The sequence below is a fragment of the Morone saxatilis genome, unplaced genomic scaffold (genome assembly GCF_004916995.1).
Source record: "Morone saxatilis isolate NCDOM2014 unplaced genomic scaffold, NCSU_SB_2.0 Contig16, whole genome shotgun sequence".
NCBI lineage: Eukaryota > Metazoa > Chordata > Actinopteri > Moronidae > Morone > Morone saxatilis.
The window spans coordinates 21164863-21184545 of NW_023339718.1; the positions used below are offsets into that span (position 1 = coordinate 21164863).

Consider the following 19683-nt stretch of genomic DNA (forward strand, 5'->3'; position numbering starts at 1 on the left):
TGTCCAATATAGATTGTAGCCTGGACAACATCCTCCTCTCTGCCACGGTCCAATAGGCTACAGTACAATATACACTAAAATAATAAAGGCCTTAAACGTAGGGCTCGTCTATGAGATGACCCCTCAGGATTGGGTGGTAATTCAGATGTCCCCTTTGTCATTTCAGTTTATATCAATGTAAGACCAGCCTTAATAAAACAAATGCAATAAATTAAATTACCAAAGTTGCCACACAGTGAACCTGGACATCAGCCTACTGAGGGGCTGTGAACAGTTGCCTGCTCAGCCCAGCTGCTAATCCAGCCTTGGTGGTGGCCTTTCCAAATATACAAGTTTATGTATTTACTGTCCTTAGTTCTCCTCTAACCTGAGTGATATAAACCTTTGAGTATATCAAGAGGCTATAACACACTACTATCAAATTCTATAATAGTTAAATGGTTAAGGTAAGGTGGTTATAGTGAAGTGTTTTCTAAGTAATAAAGAACCTTAAGTAGACTAATGGTTTTATATTGTTTCTATTTTATTTTGTTTAAATTCTTTATATTTGACAATTCCCTGTAAAAAAATCTTATTTATTTTCTGTTTCTGGTTTTGAAAGGTGCAATAGAAATATATTTTTACAGTCAGTGTAATTATGAAATATTGACTCCACATATTTAAAGTTTTTAAAGCAAATGTACTTCAAGAGATACAAAATATATATATAGTCTTGTAACTAGACAAGTAGTAAGTGAAAGAACTCATCATTGAATCCTTTAAAATAACTAAAATAATACATATATAATAATAATATATCATAATAGTAGACAGTAACTAGCCTAGAATATCTCAGTTAAAGGAAGACAAAAAAAAGTCCTTGAAAATTTGAACTGTACTTTATTTGGAAACATTTATTTTTAACATTTGCTTATTGAGCTGTTTGTTCAACAGGCTGATCATCAGTCTTGAGCTGGGGAGCATGGAACAGCATCAGTCACTGGCTGACATCTTTCCACCACAGCGTTGAGCTCGCCGACGTTCACGCCGTCGTAGGTGCCCGTGATGTACGTCCAGTGGGTGTCTCCGTTGTGGTTGGTCCTGCTCAGCCTGCCAGTGAAGGGGATGTCGGCCGTCATCTTCCTGCCTTCCATCCTCACGGTGCAGGAGTGGTTCGGTAAGACCAGCAGCTGCACAGAGACCGAGTGACTCATGGACTCCACCATGCTGGTTCCCTCTGAGAAGGTCACCGTCTGCTCCTTGGTGAAGTCCACGGTTCCCGGGCCAAGGATGGGCACTTTGGCCTTCATGGTGGAGACGGAGCCGTTGCGGGTCTCTCTGCCAATGTCCCAGGTCTTTTCCACCGAACTTGTCTTCTCCAGTACCACCGTCTTCTCCACACTTCTGCACTCCAGGTTGGTGACTTTGGCGAGCTGCAGGGCCTCCGGAGGATGGTGGAACAGCTCCATCTGGTCGATAGCATACTCCACGTGAGAGATGTGCTGGCTGTAGCTGTCTCTGTTGATAGCAAGAACGTGGTATCTCTTGTACCAGTACTCATCACCCTCCCAGGGAAGGAAGAAGGCCTCATGTTGTGTCACCACTTTGCCAAGACCGTACTTGTTTTTGCCAACATAGATGTCTGAGTTAGGGCAGGTTTTGATGGCGTAATGGGGCACTGACCCGTACGAATCTTCAACCCACTGCAGGAACTCAAAGTGGTCCACGTTGACCAGCACTTCAAACTTGGAAGATGCATACTCTCTGTCGGCGAACGGGTATTGGCAGAAGTGCCCTTTGCTGGGAGTGTAGAAGCCGGCCTCGCAGCTGACTTTGCACACGTAGTCAGTGCGCTCTGTGTAGCCGTTGAATATGGCGACTGCGCCATTCGGGAGGGAGCCGTTCCACGTGACCCACTTGAGGTTGGTGTGTTCACCAAACATGGGGAGGGAGTGTGAGGTCTTCTGAGTTTCTGGGATATCTATAACTGTAGTAGGTTTGATGACTTCCCGGGAAGGGACAACATCCTCCAGCATGGGGTTAAGCCATGGCTCTACATGACAAGACAGAAAAGAACAGGCTTTGAACAGTAGGTTTTGGTGTAAATCTTTTAATTCAACTCTCTTTAAGTGTCAGAATAAATAAAACTTTATTATGATATGACTCACTGGGTATTTCTTGCCCGTTGTCCAGCTGGGAGATGTAGAGCAGCGGGTCAGTCTGCAGCGCTGGGCTGCAGAGCTGCAGCACTGCCAGGACAACAGCGACACTCCACCTCATCTGGACACACACAACCGGCATGTTAGCATCAGTGGGAATTTAGTATAAACCAAAAAAGCAAAGCCAAAACTCATCAACCCCACAAAAGTAATAAACACTTGAATGCGTGCCTTTGGAAGCCGATTTACACATTTTTCATCAACAATAACTTTATTAGAGAAAGAAATTAGCAAGTCTCCTGCTATAAGTCCATATTCTAACTTATATATACACACCAGTAAATTATATATATATATATATATATATATATATACAAACAAATATATCTAAAAATATATTAAATATAATAATTTGGGTCCATCTTCCTCAGTTAAAATTAGGGTTACCTCAATTACCAAAATGTAAAAATATTAATTAAATTAGTATAAAAATACCCCCACAAGTGAATAAGAAGCTGCCAACCAAGATGTATAATTAAGGCACCAGCATTGTTAATTGGATGCCACTTCATGCTAAGTGTTGCCCTCTTTTCCAGTAAAAAATAGTAAGAACAGGAAAAAACAAACAGTACGTTCTAAATGATTTTAGATCCAAATATTTCAGATCCATTTATTGTTGATTTTGATCGTCAATCGATTTTATATACTGCAGGAAAGAAATCACACAGTGAAAAGATGCAGATTGTTGTTAATCAGAAACGAGCCCACAGCAGCGATTCATACAGATACAGAGAAGCAGTTTTTACCTCGACAGATTCCTTCTGCAGTGACGCTGCCTGCAGCATGTGCTGAGATTTTAAAACCTCCCTGCAGACTTATTGCCCGCAATAAACAGGAGAGAGAGCTGCAGCAGCTTCTCGTCCATTGACCCAGCATTTACTGTCTCCTGCTGCTCAGTTTGAATCTGATGTGTTAGTGTTCAGACTCAAAGCAGAAAATAACCACACAGGAGACTTCTGAAGGGAAATATTTCTCTCTAACAAGTTTAAAACTCATATTAGGGAGGTTGACTGAGCACGTTTGGTATTCCTGAGCAACATTCTGTGTGACTCCAGTTAGTGGTGTTCTCATTGGGAGCTGACCAGTACAACCACTATACACTGATGTCAGTGGCAGCTTCAGTGCCTCGCTCAAGGACACAGAAGAAACAAACTTTCCCAGTGTGGTCTGGATTCAAAACTGTGACCTAATTCCTGTAACTGTGTCCCTAATTTTGTATAAGCCATTAGACAGCTCAAGGCATTGGCTCAACAGTAAAATGTAGATAAGTTCAATAGTAGCATACAGTTATGTACGTGTCTATTTGAATAAACCCATCACATTTACTGTCTGTTATAAATTTTTTTACATGCTAGTGCATTGTGTTGGACCTTTTCTTGCTGCCCAGTGAAAACCATTTACATCCAAACTAGCTGATTTTCATGATTTCACATTATTTTAAGCAATATTTGTTCCGTTATGGTTTAAGAAAAACAATCACATTACAATTTAGTTTAAGTTTAAAATAAGGCTGTTATTCATCAAACATTTTGGAAGCAATGCTTTGTAAAATATGGGTTGCTGAGTTTACTCCAGTAAAGTTGAGACATCAGATTGAAAAGCCAGATTTCAGGTTCTACCTGCCAACCTGTCTGCCATGTGTGATTTCTTGAAAATTATCAACTTAGTTAAACTTAATTTATAGACGCTAGGTTGTCTGAACAAACATGCAAAATAATTAGATGAGTGTGTGTTAAGAATCTTATTTTTGTTGTGTTGTCTTCGTGCTAAACCAGAACCAGCTCCAGATACTGAGGGTTTTCATGCTGTTTTGACCTACTTTGTCCTTGACTTGAAAGTATTTACCTGCAGCTCTGGAGGAGTATAAAAAGAGTATTCGTGCTGATAATGATAACAGGATTCTTTATTGATCCTTGCTTACAAAACAGCGCTCCCTCCTCCTCTTTCTGTGAATTTACTCTTTGATGAGACTGTTAAAAGTGCTTCATAAATAAATTTGCCTGGATTTAACGTCCCGTATCTACTGGCGATAGAGGATTGCATGATGTCCAAAGTGCTGCGGCGCTCTTTCTCCACTGATGACAAGATACTGTATGTTTAGATAAGCTCAGGCTGGGAACACAGTGATTAGATCCCCTGTAATAGTGGATCATTGATCAAGAAGGTACTTGTTGCGTAATGTCGCTGCCTGCTAAGATTAAACTGGAGGAAAAGCCACTCATTGTTCTGCACGCACAGCCCATCATTAAAAATCGCTGATGGCCATGGCCATCTTAGTGTGGCCTTGATACAGAAAGTTATTATTATTATTTCGGTCTGGGGGAGGACTGTGTGAAAGGAGGCTGTGTAAAGTTCTTTTACACTGACAAAACTGCACTGTCACTGCCTTCAGCTGCTTCAGCATTCAGCTGAGTGTTAATTCTGAGAAAGGACTTGTCATTCATGCAATGCAAGAACTTCATGTTATTAAGATTCCGTGTTATTCAGAGGTATATAGAGAGTGCTATAGACTATAGAAACTGGTTGGATGTGTGAAACAAGGCAGGTTTTTCTCATAGATGCAAACTCTAAAAGTCTTTTGTGTGATTTGCAGAGTCAACGGAAATAACTGTTGTATTCAATGAAACAGTTTCTTTTATTAATTCACTGCATGTATACTATGAAGTGAACCACAAAAACAAACTGTAGAATACATTTAGTGCTACTGTACAAAGTAACTAGACAAAGAGTCTACAGTCATTCTATCAGCTCTGTGAGGCTGTACTTAGGCACAGTGTTGGGATAAATGCTAACGCCCTAAAGCTAAAATGGTCACATGGACAACAGTAACATACCGATATCAAGCAGGCCTAATACTTATCATGTTCATCATCTTAGGTTAGCATGCTAACATCAGCTAATTTCAAGCTGAGGCACCTGATGATGCCATGCTATACTTGTAAAGAATACCAATGGAAAATGATCACATACAGTATTTTCCAACACAAACTAAAAAGTATTTTAAACCAGGCTGGTAAACATTTGGACCCAAGTTCCTCTTTATTAATAAGGCTTTGTGGGTTTAGTTGCAAAAGAATCCCAAGACTGCAATAATTTGAGCAATCCCTGAAGAAGAGCAGAATATTCTAGTGTATGAAAATACCTATAGACTGACAAAAACGTTACAAATATTTATTAGACCTGAGAAATAACTCATATTGATGATAAGTTATAATACAACTTTGACCTACTGTGAATCCATCCATTTATAATTTATTCACCTTTTCTTTGTTTTTTGTTTTTTATTACAAATTCCCTTTTTTCATGTTTTTGTTTAATCCCTGCAACTACATATGATTTATTCTCCTGTGGGTATGTAAAACCTAGCTCTGTTTGAGTGTCCTACATATCCACTATTTTATCTCAGCTGTCTATTAAATTAGTTAATATGTTTGGTTTGTCAGTGAATAATCATTGTTCATTACTTTTTCTTAACTTTACTAAAATGTCCTACAATTTAGCATGTATTGCATGTATATGTATTGTTTATTCTTTGTGGAAAATGTTTATCTGCAAAGATTTGAGAATTTCTCAAGTAAATTAGCAGATACTGAGCACTGGGTAAATGTACTTAATTACTCTGATGTTTGTGCATGTTGTGGATGTAAAATCATTCATGGTAAAATGTTATCTGTATTATGTGCTAGACACCAGTCGACACAAGAGATATTTTCATTTTACTGCACAACGTTTTTATTGTGACACATAATTTGCTTTCAATATCACAAACAAAAATATTTTCTTCTTCTTTCAGGGGCAAGGCTTGGCATCAACCACAGGTTCACAGCGGTCCACCACAGCCCGGACTTCTCCGATCTGGACTCCGTCGTAGGTCCCGAAGATGGATGTCCACTGGGTCTCTCCGTCGCGGTACGTGCGACTGAGGCGGGCTGTGTAGGGAATGTCAGCTTTGATCTTGCGTCCCTCCATACGGACTCTGCAGGAGTGGTTTGGTGGGACTGTGAGTTCCACGGACACGGAGTGGCTGAGTGACTCCACCAAGGTGGTTCCCCTGGAGAACTGGAATGTCTTCTCACCGCTCAGCTCAATGCCCCCAGAGCCAATGAGGGGGATTTTAGCTGTGATGCTGCCGGTGATACCCAGCATGGTATTTCGGCCAATGTTCCAGGTGGTCTCCACCTCTGTGGTCTTTGAGATGGTGACTGTCTTCACCACTGTCTGGCATTCGTTGTTGGTGACACCGGAGATGCGCATGGTCTCAGGAGGATACTGGAAGATGGCGACCTCGTCAATGTTGTACTTGACGTCAGTGATGTGCTGGGTGTAGGCATCCTTGTTGATGGTCAGGACCTGGTACTTCTTGTACCAATACTCATCGCCTTCCCAAGGCAGGAAGAAAGCTTCAAACTGAGGAACAACCTTCCCAAGGCCATACTTGTTCTTCCCAACGTATATGCCAACACCTGCACAAGTCCTGACTGAATGCTGGGGCACTGAACCGTAGGAACCTTCCTTCCACTCCAGGAACTCAAAGTTGTCTTTGTTGGCCAGGATCTCGAATTCGGGGGCATAGTACTCACGGTCTCCATAGGGGTAGCGGCAGTATGGGCCAAGGCTGGGGTTGTAGAAGCCGGCGTCGCACTTGTACTTGCAGATGTAGTCAGTGCGCTCAGTGTAACCGTTGTAGATTGCAACGGCTCCGTTGGGCAGAGAGCCATTCCAGGTCAGCCACTCCAGGTTCACGTTATCACCGAAAATGAAAGCGGCAGGTTGATCTTGCTGCTGCTCCAAGTCAGCAGGAGTCAGAGGAGCCGACACCACATTGTTACCAGTCGGTTCAGGCACCAGGTCCTCCAGCTCTGGGTTCAGTAAGGAGACTGTGTAAAGGAGGCAGACAAGTTTACATATTAAAACACACCACACTTTTCATCAAATTTGAAAAAGCTTGCATGGTTAGGTATATAAAACAGATACTCAGAAACTCAAAGCTGATATCTGTATATGTATCTCTTTATGTCAATACAAAAATATCAAATGCTTACCTTTTCTGTGCAGTGAGCTCTTCTTCACGATGTCCTGCAGACTGGCTGAGGACAGAGCCAGCAGGGCCAGTAGCAACAACGCTGACAGCTTCATCTGGAGATGAAACACAAAATCTCAAATGAATACGTTGCAAGTGCAAGTATGAGCTCTGTCTTTCAACATGTTACACGTTATCTACAACCTCTATCTCTGTTACAGTGTACATCAGGAGACGTTACAGTTAAACGACACAACACTCTGAGATGATCAATATATATATATATAAAAGTTTAAAGAAGTCATGCTGTCTGTTTACTGTAAGGGTTCAACATCCACATGGACTTGTTTATCGACTGTACGGTGTCAAGATGACTTACAACTTAAATTAACTTGACTAAACTTAGCAAACTTAATTACAAATTTGCACTTGTAATGTAAATTAATCTTTATCTTTTATTCTTTATGTCTTTTATCTAATTCGTTTTTTCTCTTAGCACAGTGCATTTCATTTCACTATATCTATTACTTATGTATGTAAGAAATAAACCCTTGAATCCTTGTCAGTTTTTTGTAAATGGTTTGGATTCTTTTTTGACCAAAAAGTATTGATTAATATGTATATTTAATTACTTATTTGATTATTTAATTTCAATTCAGTTAAAATCAGTAACTTTATTTATTCTCAGTGGGTCAATTAGGAAGTATATAGAAGAGCTAGACCTGTTTTAATTAGATAGTAAAGTATAGTAAAATGTTTTTGAATAACAAAAGACATTGAAATGATCTCCAGGAAACATTTGATAAAAAGTAATATTATACAAGAATAGCATTATAACCAGTTAATATAAATTGATTACTAGAATTTATCGTCACTTGATCATGATCATCAGTGATTGTCCTGAGTTTGACTGAACAGCACTCACCCTTACAGTCGCTCCCTGCTGAGTCCACAGACAGTCACCTCCAGGTTTATATATACTGGTTTATGGCTGAACCATAAAGCAAACTGTGCACTTTCACTCCGTCTGACATGGATCAATACACAGAAAGTGGTGCAGTAGGTTTGTGAACAGCTGAGGAGGACTGGTGGCTCTCTTGTCAGTGTCTTTGGGATTCATTTGACCTCAAAAGATTCTTTTCTCTTCAAACATTTAGTAATGGATTCCAGTTAAATGTAGTACATGGATTGAACTTTGGTCAATATATAAAATTAGACTTGATCTGAACCTATGATTTATGTCAATAAACAATTACTATCTAAGTCTTTCTACCGTAACTATTAAAGACTTAATTCCTTTCCATTGTAGTAATTTAGCACTTTGGATGCTTTAGTCCAAATAGACTTGCAGTATAAATTCAACCTCTGTAGGAACAAGAGCTAGGTGTCATCAAAACTTTTAAGAGCATCCCTTCCAAAGAAACAAGAGTTGGCACCACCACAGCATTATCACTGGTGATGGAAATCAGGTCTTAGGGGGGCATCCTTTCCCCTGAAGAACACCGGCCAAGTCCTGTCCAAGTAGAATTTTAGGCAGTGCTTTGATATCCACTATAAGATACTACAAGCAGTGATGCATGCCTTCATCTGAGAGTCAGGTTAGGGAATGACAAGAATGGCTGGATATTGTCAGCATAGCAGTGGTGGGAGAAGTCAGAATTTATGGGGACAATCTGTCGTTTTAAATTGAAATTTAAAAGAAAGGAACGCCATCTTCAGTAACAATAATTTGGAGAGTTTATAAGAAAATTAATGATTTCAAGTTAAATGCAAACAACAGAATTTTGTAAAATGATAACAATTCAAGTTTATAGGAGATAATATTGAATCACCTAGCTCTAGCTGTCAAATTAAATGATAAAATGTTATGACAGTTTGTCCCTAGAGCAAGTAAACTCAAAAATAACTCCAGGATCAATGAACAAAGCATTTGAGCTGCTGTTGAGCTGAGAGCAGTTTAAGGCTCTAGATCGCAGCAGGAGGGAGACCACACACAGTTGGTTGATATTACTGATCAGCTTCTAGGTGGATGTCTGTAGTTTTCTGAATGTAGCCCTTGACTGGGCTTAACAAGATAATGGTGATGAAATGTGCATCTTAAGAAGTCTATTTGCAGTTTATGCTCATCTCACGAAGCATTATAAAATGAGTGCAGATAAATCCAGGATAAGATTCATGATTATTTACAAGTAAAACAAAAAACCAGACTGATAACGCAACGACTTATCAGTTAGTTCTGTCTTCCAGACTATCATACAGTATCAATGACCTTCAGTATATCACGCACTGTGCTTGTCAAATGTCATCTGTCTTTATAAACAACATCTAATAAACTGAGAAATCCAAGTCATAAATTAAATAAAGATCAATAGATTAATAAAGATTAATCAACCATGTAAAGTTGAATGTCATCATGATGCTTTTAACATTGAACCAAACCTTTATGGAATACTCAACCAAAAAAACTCCAACCTCTATACCTCTATATATATAGTTCAATGCAATACACGTTGTCCTTACTGCACTGCTGGATGAGGCCTGTGATCTTTCAGTGCCACCTGCTGGATATAAATGTCATGTTATACTTGCAATATATACACACATATAAGTCAATAAGGGTCTAATAGAGTGAAAAGGGTTTAAATTCAGTTTAAGGTACAGTTCTGTTTTAATGTGTCACAAATTAACCTCTAAAAACTGTTTGAGGATCTAATAGTGAGAAATTAAGACAACAAAATCCTGGTAGCTTCCATTATCCATAGAGGAGTAAAATTGGTTGTAGCTCGCAAGTAATTTTCCCCAAAAATTCTTACTTACAGTCCAGTGGTCCATGACTGATTTTTTATCAGTATTATTTTGTATTATTCAGTATACATGTACAATGTCATTTTGCAACAAAATTGGGTTTTTGTGTCACACAGTGACATTCAGGTTCAGAGTTTCGCATCCTACATGTGTGTTATGGATTAACCAATTAAAACTATTAATTTAAGTTGAATTAATTGAATTTTGCACTTTTTAGCTGCTGTGAGGGTGACCAAATGCTCTGACTGTTGTGAAATTGGATGCATGAGACTGCATGTAGAAATGAAGCTTGCCTTAATAGTTGGGAGGTCCATTTGCAAATGACTGAATATCCCAATAAATTCTTGAAAAGATGATTTTCATGACAAGTATGGTATTGCAGCCCTGGCTTTTGTTACTTTTTGCAATCGACTTCCTGCAGCACCAGCCATGACCGGGAGGGTTTAAGTTCATTAAAGGTCCAGTGTGCAACATTTAGGCGGACCTAATGGCATATAATCCTCAAAGGTTAGAAAATAAAATGAGAATCATGTTTTCGTTACCTTATATGTAAGATAATATGACAATTTTGAGACGCCACGTGGAAAGGACAAACCAAACTATGGCTCTAAATTTCACGGCCACCATAGTTTCTCCTACATGCAGTAAGTGGGTTGTAATCTGCAACTATGCTCGTTGCCACTAATTACCACTGGCGCTTTAGTGTTGAATTGGTCAAATGGTAAATTTGCACCACATAAAAACCACCTAAAAGATTTCTCTCAATGGTTCAAACATATGAGTAGTAATTGAAAGCTGTTGAGTTTTTTTTTATCATCTTAAGCTACAATTTGATTCCACTGAATTGAATAATTAGTGTTGGTATTATTATTATTATTATTATTATTATTATTATTATTATTGTGATTATACTCTCTATTACACTTTGTATTTCCAAAATGTTTAACTACTACTTCACTTATTCTTCTTCATGAAAAAACAAAATATTATGTACAAAGAAAAACAATGCTTCTTGAAAGAAGAAAAAAAGAAGAAAAAAAATATTATTTCTACCCTCCAATCCTGTGTCCTTTAGTCAATTATTCAGTTATCACGCGTCTACTCAGGATAGGCCTTCCTCCTGCCTTGGAAGAGTTATACACATTGAACTACTACCAGGTTATGACCATCAATGACAATAATCAACTAGCAGATCTACAATGAGCAATGCACAATGTACAACAGTGATGAGTTTAAAATCTTAATTTAGTCAATATGGTGCAACATAAAGTACCCTTAGCCACACTTACGGTAACAGAGAGATCCACACAACGTCCATGATTGGCATGTATACCAGCATTCAGATTGCAGGACAAGACAACTGACAATTTGTATGTACATACATAATAAAATGACGCTGGCCACTCCAAAAATTTGCTTTTCTCATTGTAACTTCACTTGGATGTTTCAGCTTTATTGTGCAGAGTTTCGCACATGCATCTGCTGACAAGGGAAAGTTTTCCTGAGATAAAAATAAAGAAGGGAACGTTGAGCTTTATTGTATATTGTTCAATGTCATTATGCTACATACATTTGTCTACTTATCATGAATATTTGGATTCTTGCACACCAAACCTCAATTACACAATATTTGGATCATTCAGCACTCATAATTTTCTTTCTTTTTCTTATTTGACTTTCATTATTTCTTGTACTTTCTTACACTTGATGCACAGAGACAAATCGTTACCTGTTACTACACAACACTACCTGACAGTCCAAGTGACACTTTGAACATATTTCACTAACAACACTGATGTAATAAAACTGCAATGCTGCCGTTATTGACTGTAACATGCATGCTGAGTGATTGTGACACAGATTAAGCTTGCATCTAATGCCTTTTTTATGTAACAATAAGATATTAAATACAAATTTGTGATAAATTTGTTGTTTTGAAAACAGTTTAAAAACACAAAATGAAGAAATAGTTAAAATCCAAATACTTTTATGTGCCTCTTCAATTATTATTTAAGGCAGGTACAGGTTCACAGTTATCCACGTAAGCATGGATATGTCCAATTTGAATGATATTGTACATCCCAGAGATAGACGTCCACGTGGTCTGCCCGTTTGTGTAAGTGCGGCTGAGGTGTGCAGTGAAAGGGATGTTTGCCTGGGTCTTATATCCCGCCAAATGGCCTTTGCAGGTGTGCTTTGGTGGGACGGTCAGCTCTATAGAAACAGAGTGCTGGTTCTCTTCTGTAGTGGTGTGTCCACCTGAGAACTGGAATGATACCTCACCAGTGACATCTACACTTCCAGATATGATGCCAGGGATTCCTCCAGAGAATGTCGTCTTGATACCGGCCATGACTGAAGAGACAATATCCCACCTTTTCTCCACCCGAACTGTCGCTGAGACAGTAGATGTTGTCAACACCGGACTGGATCCACTGTTGGTGCTGGCAAAGCTGCGTATGCTCTCTGGAGGATACTGGATGATTTTAGCACTATTAATGTTGTAATGGACGTTCGAGATGTGCTCACTGTATACATCTTGGTTACAGGTTAGGACCTGGTAGCTCTTGTAAAAATACTCACTGCCTTTCCAGGGAAGGAAGAAGGCCTTATGCTTAACATGTACCTTCCCAAGACCGTACTTGTTCTTACCAACATATACGTCTCTGTCGAAACAAGTTCTGAGTGAATGTACAGGCACTGAACCATAGGAACCGTCCTTCCACTCCAAGATCTCGAAGTTGTCTTTGTTCACCAGGATATCAAATGGTTCACCTTTCACCTCTTTGTCTCCATAGGGGTAGTGGCAATAAGGACCGTGTTTAGGGTTGTAGAAACCGGCTTCACAAGTGAATTTGCAGACGTAGTCATAGCGATCAGCATAACTGTTGAAAGTCGCCACAGATCCATTAGGGAGACTACCATTCCAGCGCAGCCATTTCAGGTGTGCACTATTACAAAATGAGGGGAAAGGAGGAGCCTGTCTCCTCTGTCTCAACATAGCAGAAGAAGGAAAAAATTCATCTGCTGACATTGTTTTCTTAGAGGTGATTTCAGGAATCCCGTCCTCTGGAGCTGGGTTCATGGAGACTATTAAAGAAGGGAAAAGGCATAGCCACATTATGTTAGTGTCATCGGTCTGCTGGATGCTAATTTCTGCTCTTACTGCTTCTATGAGAAATGTTTAAAGTGTATTTTGCAGTAACTCATATCCCTTGGTTGTTGTTTGTCAACAATGTGCATTATGATGCTTTCATGCTGTTGAGAAAATACGAGTACTCACTCATGTATCAGGAGCATCATTAACTGATATGGTATGCAACATATTTCCACACATAAGTGTTGCATTGTTTGAAGGAATTTCTATTGGATTAACAGACAAGTAGCAGATAGTGTACAGCCTCTCACTAAAACTACAATATCATTTTGTGTCAGCTGTCATTAGCAGTAAGACTGTTTTCAAGCTAATACAAAAATACTGTTTTTATCTCTGTATACTTCTGTGATGAAATAATAAATAAAAAAATATAAATAATGACTGAAGAAGAAATTCATAATGACAAACAAAATTACAATTTTTGTGCTGTGAGCTTTTCTTCACAATGTCCTGAAGTCTGGCCGAGGACAGGGGCAACAGGAGCAACAACAACAAAGCTGGAGGCTTCATCTGGAGATCAAATACAGTCCAAACTTATTAGTACATGTAACACATGTAAACTTAATTCACATTTTTGCTTCATTATTGACACACTATGAAGCTGTTCAAGACAGAAGCAGACTTGATGGACTTTGCAGGACCTGTTGTCTTTAATAACTATGTTGTTGTTTGTAAGATGGTTTAATGCGAAAATAATCGCAGTTTAGTGATAATGTATTACAGAAAATGATTACATTGATTTGGCGACATTTATCAAAAGAACATTTGCAACATTAAAATAATTAATAATTAATAAAAATTGAGTAATACAATGTTATACAAGTAAGAAACTGAAAATGTTTAAACAGAAAAAAATCTACTTATTTACTTAATAACATAACATGACATGAAGTTATATCATTATTACAGACATGTAATATTTACTTTAATATTTTGATGATGGCGACATTCCTGTGAAAAAAAACTTTACTTAATTAGTTTAAATGAATATAACTTATAACTTAGATATAATTAAGTGACATTTACTTAATATCTTCACAAATGTTAATTTTAGGGGTAAGTACTTTTTTATATATTGGCAAGTTGTACTTGATGTTATAGCAAAAATGGACTTAAAGAGTATTATTCTAAATCTTACAAGTTGTTTTATTCAGTATTGTTGATACTTATTATACAACCTCACATACCTTTCCCTTTAAACAAAAAAAAAGTTTTAAACCAAAACAGAATACTTCAGGAATTAAATACAATGCGATAAATGTACTCACCATCATAGTCACACATATCACTCACACAAGTTTCAACATTTGTTTTCGGTAACACTTTAGCTAATCATACAAATTCCATTAGTGTATCACCTAAAATAACAATTGTTGTGGTTTTATTACCATAGAATGAGCCTTTTATATATACAGATGCAGCGGGTGGACTTCTATGGAGGCCTTCACTCCTATTAGTCCAGTGTAGTCCAGTCTAGTTTGTGTGTTTAGAGTGCTTTCACTCACGTACACATACAGTATTTGATTTGGATATGTTCCAATAAGCTCGTAGGCTTTGAACTTTGTAACTTACAAGTTCTGGTCCAGAACGTTGCTGCCAGGTACTGGGAAGAGGCACTCTATAACCCCTATTCTGGCCTCTCTCCACTGGCTGCCAGAAAGGTTCAAAATTTAATTTAAGGTTCTCCTATTTGTTTATAAATCTTCATGTGCTGCCCCCTTCCTATATTGCAGACCTCTTAACCCCTTACTCTACATCCAGGTTGTTCAACTCGGCTGACATAGGGCTTCTGGCTTCTAAACTTGAGATCAGGTGTGACCGCACTTTTGCTATTGCTGCCCCTAGACTGTGGAACAACATCTCAACAGTCCAGGCTCAAAACATACTTATATTCTCTACAGGAGTCCACATGTGGCAGATTTTTTGTCTGGTGCCTATGTGTTGTTTATCTGTACCTATGAGCTGTATGTACTCTATGTATGCTTTATAAATACATTTGATTTGATTTGATTTGAAGTTTGTAACATTTACCCATGTTTTCTAATCATATATGTATATATAAAAGTTTCAAATCTTAGTCCCAAAACTTAGTTCTTCAACAACTAACAATGAATAACTTATAAGATGCCTCACTGAAATCTTATTGGCATAAAGAAACTTGTTGCTTGGCCACCATTTCTATTTGGTTGAAATGATCAGGACACTATGTACACTTGCAGACAGCAGAGGGCAGCAACAGTCTGACAGAGAAAGGAAGGTTGACAGTCTGATTTCGGATCGTATATCAGAAAGTATATATCAGTTAATCAATCAATACTTTAAACAAATATTTCAATCAAACCAAATGCTCTGACTGTTGTGAGACTGGGTTGCTGATGCATGAGACTGCATGTAGAAATGAAGCTCGCCTGAAAAGCTGGGAGGACAAACTGACCAGCATGCTAACATGATCATGTTAAGCAGGTACAGTGTTTACCATGTTAACCATCTTACTTTAACCTGTTAGCATGCTAATATTTGCTAATCAGCACTCAACATAAAATACAGCTGAAGCTAATAGGAATGTCATTAGTTTTGCAGGTACTTAGTGTAGTCATTAACTAATTTGGACAAAATTCAACTTTATAAACCAAAACCGAAAAAACCACCTAAAGGCCCTAAAGGAAAAGTCAGGGGATCACCAGCGTCGTTAGGATTCATCCTCTGGGGACCATGAATCTACATGTAGGTGCTATGATAAATCACACTCTTCGGCCAGCATGTATAAACACAAGCATTTATTAAAGAAATAATAAAAGCAAAACAGAGTAAAATACACAATACACAATCTGACTTAAAGGAACTAGGCCTGTCACGATAAGCGATAAATCAATTAATCGAACGATAAATAAAATGAGCTCGATAATTTCCATTTACATGCTTGTTTGTTTTCCTCGTCTCTCTCTCTACCAAAGAGACTGGATGACCACTCCGGTGCATCGGTGACCCCAGGGGCATCGCACCCATGGGGGATGTGCGCGGTGTTTGGACACGCCACAGGCTGTTTTCCGGCTGACGAGGTTCAGAGCACGCCACACTGTTGTTCTTGCGAGTTTTTCCGCGCGCAGTTGGCCAGAGCGCCGCGCTTGACTGAGCAGTCGCGTCGCGCGTTTCTCTGTCCGCTGTTGTGTCTGCGGCGCGCCCTGCCGCTTGCCTCCGTCCCGCCTCCGCGTCGTCCTTGTTGAGAAGGCACGTGTGATTGACCGCGGCTGGATGAAAGTTGTGGTGCATTCTGCCTTAAGTCCCCTCTCTTGTGGGCTGTTTGAACATTATCGTGTTCAGTGTCGTGCTGAAAGTCACTGAGTACTATATAGATATATATACGAAGTCGAGAATGTACCAGGTAATAATGTGAAAAAGAATGCAAAAGATGATTGTCTATGGTTTGAGTCAAATTCAAAAGGGTAGCTGTACTGACCTCTCAAGGAGGGCGTTGTGAGGGGAGATGCATGCACCACAGGCAGGAATGGATTTGCGCTGTGGGCGTCTTGTGGAGCATCTGTCGTTGAGAGGAGTCTTCTGCTTGAAGCGAGCCTCCTGCTGCTGCGGCCAGTGGTGTCGATAGAGGAGCGGTGAGGAGGAACGATTGTTCACGATGGACTTGCAAGCCGGACAGCATCGTCCTCTCTTGGGCCACCTGGTCGTCAGGGCGAGGCGCCGGGACTAGCTAGGTTCCATGAGCGCTGTCGACGTAATGAAGCCAAAGTTGTCAATATGACGATAATAGGCATAACCTGCCGCATTCATCTCTTTTGCCACTTTTTGCGTTTACGGAAGGCTTCCCTACTGCCAGGTGGCTTGGGTCGCTGGTAAGGAAGTTTAGTCGCTCTTTATTGTGCCCTGAGCGTAGATGGGTTTAATATTTTTTAAAGTGGGCAATTTTTGTCTAATCCATTTGTATGTCATTTGGTTTTGTTGGGTTGTGTCTTGGTTTTTATATTCCAGTGCGATGGTTTTTGGTGTAACGGGAGAGACTGGAGAGTCCAGTTGGTATATTGTATTGTTTTTGGATGTCTTTTAGTTCCGATATATACATATTGTTTTAGAGAATAAAAGGTTATTGATTGAAAAGGGGTGTACCTGTGCAACATTATTCATTATCATTGATTATGTAGATGAAAATGTGCCGGTCTGCGCGAACGACATATTATCGGTTTATCGCATCTGGGACAATTTATCGTCCAGCAAAGTTTGTTATCGTGACAGGCCTAAAAGGAACTAAGCTAAAGGAAAAGCTGTGTGTGTGTGCGTGGGGGGTTACGCACCAGAAAAGGTGTTTGTCTTTTGTCTTTGAGCTGAGCATGAAACACGTGTTGGTGAGAGACAAAGAGCATGGAGGAGCGGGAGGATTTGATTTCCCTCTTCTCATGTGTGTGCTGAGATTTAGGCCAAATTTAGGTGTGTGTGTGTGTGTGTTCTTAGATTAGTGGTGCCGTTAAAAGGGAGTTTAAAAGACTACAAATACTACAGTAACCTGCGTTAATCATATCAACAACACAACAACATAACCTGAATAAAAACACATCAGTACAGTAACATTAACAGTAATTAAACAGTCCTTGCTTAGCTTCCCTTTGCTCATGTTTTAAGGTCCCCTTTGACCCTACATATATCCCGCCCTTTGCACCTGATGTGTGATCCTGAGAGCAAGAGTGTATAGTCCATAGCTGAAAGAGTTCATTTGTTAGTTCGATCACGTTTAGTAACATCTGGGCAGTTCATTGATAACTTTATTGATAACAAGTTACAAAACAAAACCAGATAAAACATCACAAAAGCATTGCTATGGCTAACATAAATAACCAGTGTTTCTCAGTTACTCTGCTGTTAATGAGAAAAGAAAGGTTAGTGGTGTAAAACTGTTGGTGAGATACAGAGAGAAAGTGAAACAAATGAAATCAATTTTTGGACTGTGTTAGATAAGGACATGAGTGTGTGATAACGGGGTGTGTCCTAAACTAATGTTTGCAGTGATCTTATCAAAAATACTATCAAGGACCAAGTCAAGGTGTATTTGCAAACAGTGGTGTCAAATCAATATTTGGTTTGTTTTTGAGCTGACAGTAGGTTTTCTGACTATTGTATAGTTTACTGTGGTTGCTAACAAATCCAAGTTTGCCTATGAACTGCAGAAAAAGGTAAGGTACACTGAGCTAGCTTACAGTCATATATCGCCATGACAGCGAGCTCTAGAGTTCTTGTGCCTAAAGTTTTTCCTAACTTGTGGCTCAGGGCTGTAACGCTCCTGGTAGCCAGAGGCAGAGAGACATTCAGAGGCGCTGTTACTGTCTGATGGGATATGACCATGTTCTGAACTGTGATCAGAGATGCTGTGGTCATCATCTGAATCATCAACTATCTGGTCATAATGTTGGGACTGGCTTTTATACCCCCGAAAGGGTCCTTGACATCTTATTCAGCATCTCCATCAACATCTCCTTCAGCCGCACCTAAAGGTCCACATGCCTTGCACATTATGTACGGCAAATGTGGTGAAAAAAGCATTATGTGGGGTTTTTTGCATGTTTATATTTGATGACATCTAGTTCTTGTTACTGCTGAATTTGAAAGCCCTTACTTTCAGATACTTTGGATGAAAGACGAATATAATTGAAATTACAACGTGTTTTTCAAAAATGTTGTACCTTAATAAATGTTATGTTATATACATTATAAAATGACATTGGCCAGTTCAAAATGTGTTGTAGTATGGACTTCAGACACAGAATTAAAAGTTTTCAATTGAGGGATAACAAAGTATTTAAAACTTTTTTTTATTAAAAATTACCCCCAGACATAAATTGTTATTCCAAGCAGTGTATTTAGATGTCAGTTGTCTTAAGCATCTCTGGATGGGAGATATGAACTACTCATATCTCTTTTCTACTAAAATGTCTACAAATCAAAAACAGAAACAACGCAGAGAGAAACACTGCAAAAAAGAGGAGAAAATACATAGCATTTATATTTCTATTGAATAAAATAAATTAAATGTAATAAATGTAATAAAAAATACTCATCAGTTTGAATGTTTTAATTCAACTAATGCTTGGTAAATACTAACTCAGCTTTCAAAAAGCAGAGTATTGCATTCAATTGAGTATTATCGCTGCAATTCTAGATAATCTGAGGACTATTCATCATTGTATTTAATTTATCGAGCATCATTTTTATTTTTTGTCAATTGACCATACGCCAATGTTTGTGTGGCCAGTACAGCACAGCCATTATGTTTATATTTTCAAAATAAAGAATGTGAGATTTTTTTCTGTTTTTGCAGCTGTACAGAAAATGTATCAAACTCTGACCCCAAACCAGGATTAACTGTGAATTATTTTGTACCTTTACACCCCTGATATGTATAGGTATGGCTGTGGTAGACTTTGAAAATAAATATGAATACGTTAACTACAAGTAACACATTTGATATGTATTTTGTATATTTAAATAAAATAATAAATCAA

At 38.7% G+C, this 19683-nt stretch overlaps 3 protein-coding genes across 3 annotated transcripts; all 3 read right to left on the reverse strand.

Moving 5' to 3' along the window:
• Positions 1-941: 941 nt before the first annotated feature.
• On the reverse strand, positions 942-2260 carry LOC118326022 (natterin-3-like). Its single transcript, XM_035658905.1, has 2 exons — positions 2148-2260; positions 942-2032 (listed from the first exon to the last, which is right to left on the reverse strand). The coding sequence occupies exons 1-2, from the start codon at positions 2257-2259 to the stop codon at positions 942-944; spliced, it is 1203 nt and encodes a 400-aa protein (XP_035514798.1). The 5' UTR covers position 2260.
• A 3712-nt stretch (positions 2261-5972) lies between these two features.
• Positions 5973-10050, reverse strand: LOC118325583 (natterin-3-like). The gene is made up of 3 exons (XM_035658302.1): positions 10036-10050; positions 7241-7334; positions 5973-7075 (listed from the first exon to the last, which is right to left on the reverse strand). Exons 1-3 carry the CDS (start codon positions 10048-10050, stop codon positions 5988-5990), a joined length of 1197 nt encoding a protein of 398 aa, XP_035514195.1. The 3' UTR covers positions 5973-5987.
• A 1971-nt stretch (positions 10051-12021) lies between these two features.
• Positions 12022-16450, reverse strand: LOC118325584 (natterin-3-like). The gene is made up of 2 exons (XM_035658303.1): positions 16183-16450; positions 12022-13113 (listed from the first exon to the last, which is right to left on the reverse strand). Exons 1-2 carry the CDS (start codon positions 16448-16450, stop codon positions 12023-12025), a joined length of 1359 nt encoding a protein of 452 aa, XP_035514196.1. The 3' UTR covers position 12022.
• Between the last annotated feature and the right edge of the window lie 3233 nt (positions 16451-19683).

Bases quoted from the DNA above. Each gene is read 5' to 3' on its own strand.
- LOC118326022 (XM_035658905.1), bottom strand. From the start codon at position 2,259: ATGAGGTGGAGTGTCGCTGTTGTCCTGGCAGTGCTGCAGCTCTGCAGC. The intron at 2,033-2,147 runs GTGAGTCATATC...CTTGTCATGTAG, and splicing joins CAACGGGCAAGAAATACCCA to AGCCATGGCTTAACCCCATG.
- LOC118325583 (XM_035658302.1), bottom strand. The intron at 7,076-7,240 runs GTAAGCATTTGA...TCCTTTACACAG, and splicing joins GAGCTCACTGCACAGAAAAG to TCTCCTTACTGAACCCAGAG.
- LOC118325584 (XM_035658303.1), bottom strand. From the start codon at position 16,450: ATGCACCACAACTTTCATCCAGCCGCGGTCAATCACACGTGCCTTCTC. The intron at 13,114-16,182 runs GTGCGATGCCCC...CTTCTTTAATAG, and splicing joins ACCGCGCACATCCCCCATGG to TCTCCATGAACCCAGCTCCA.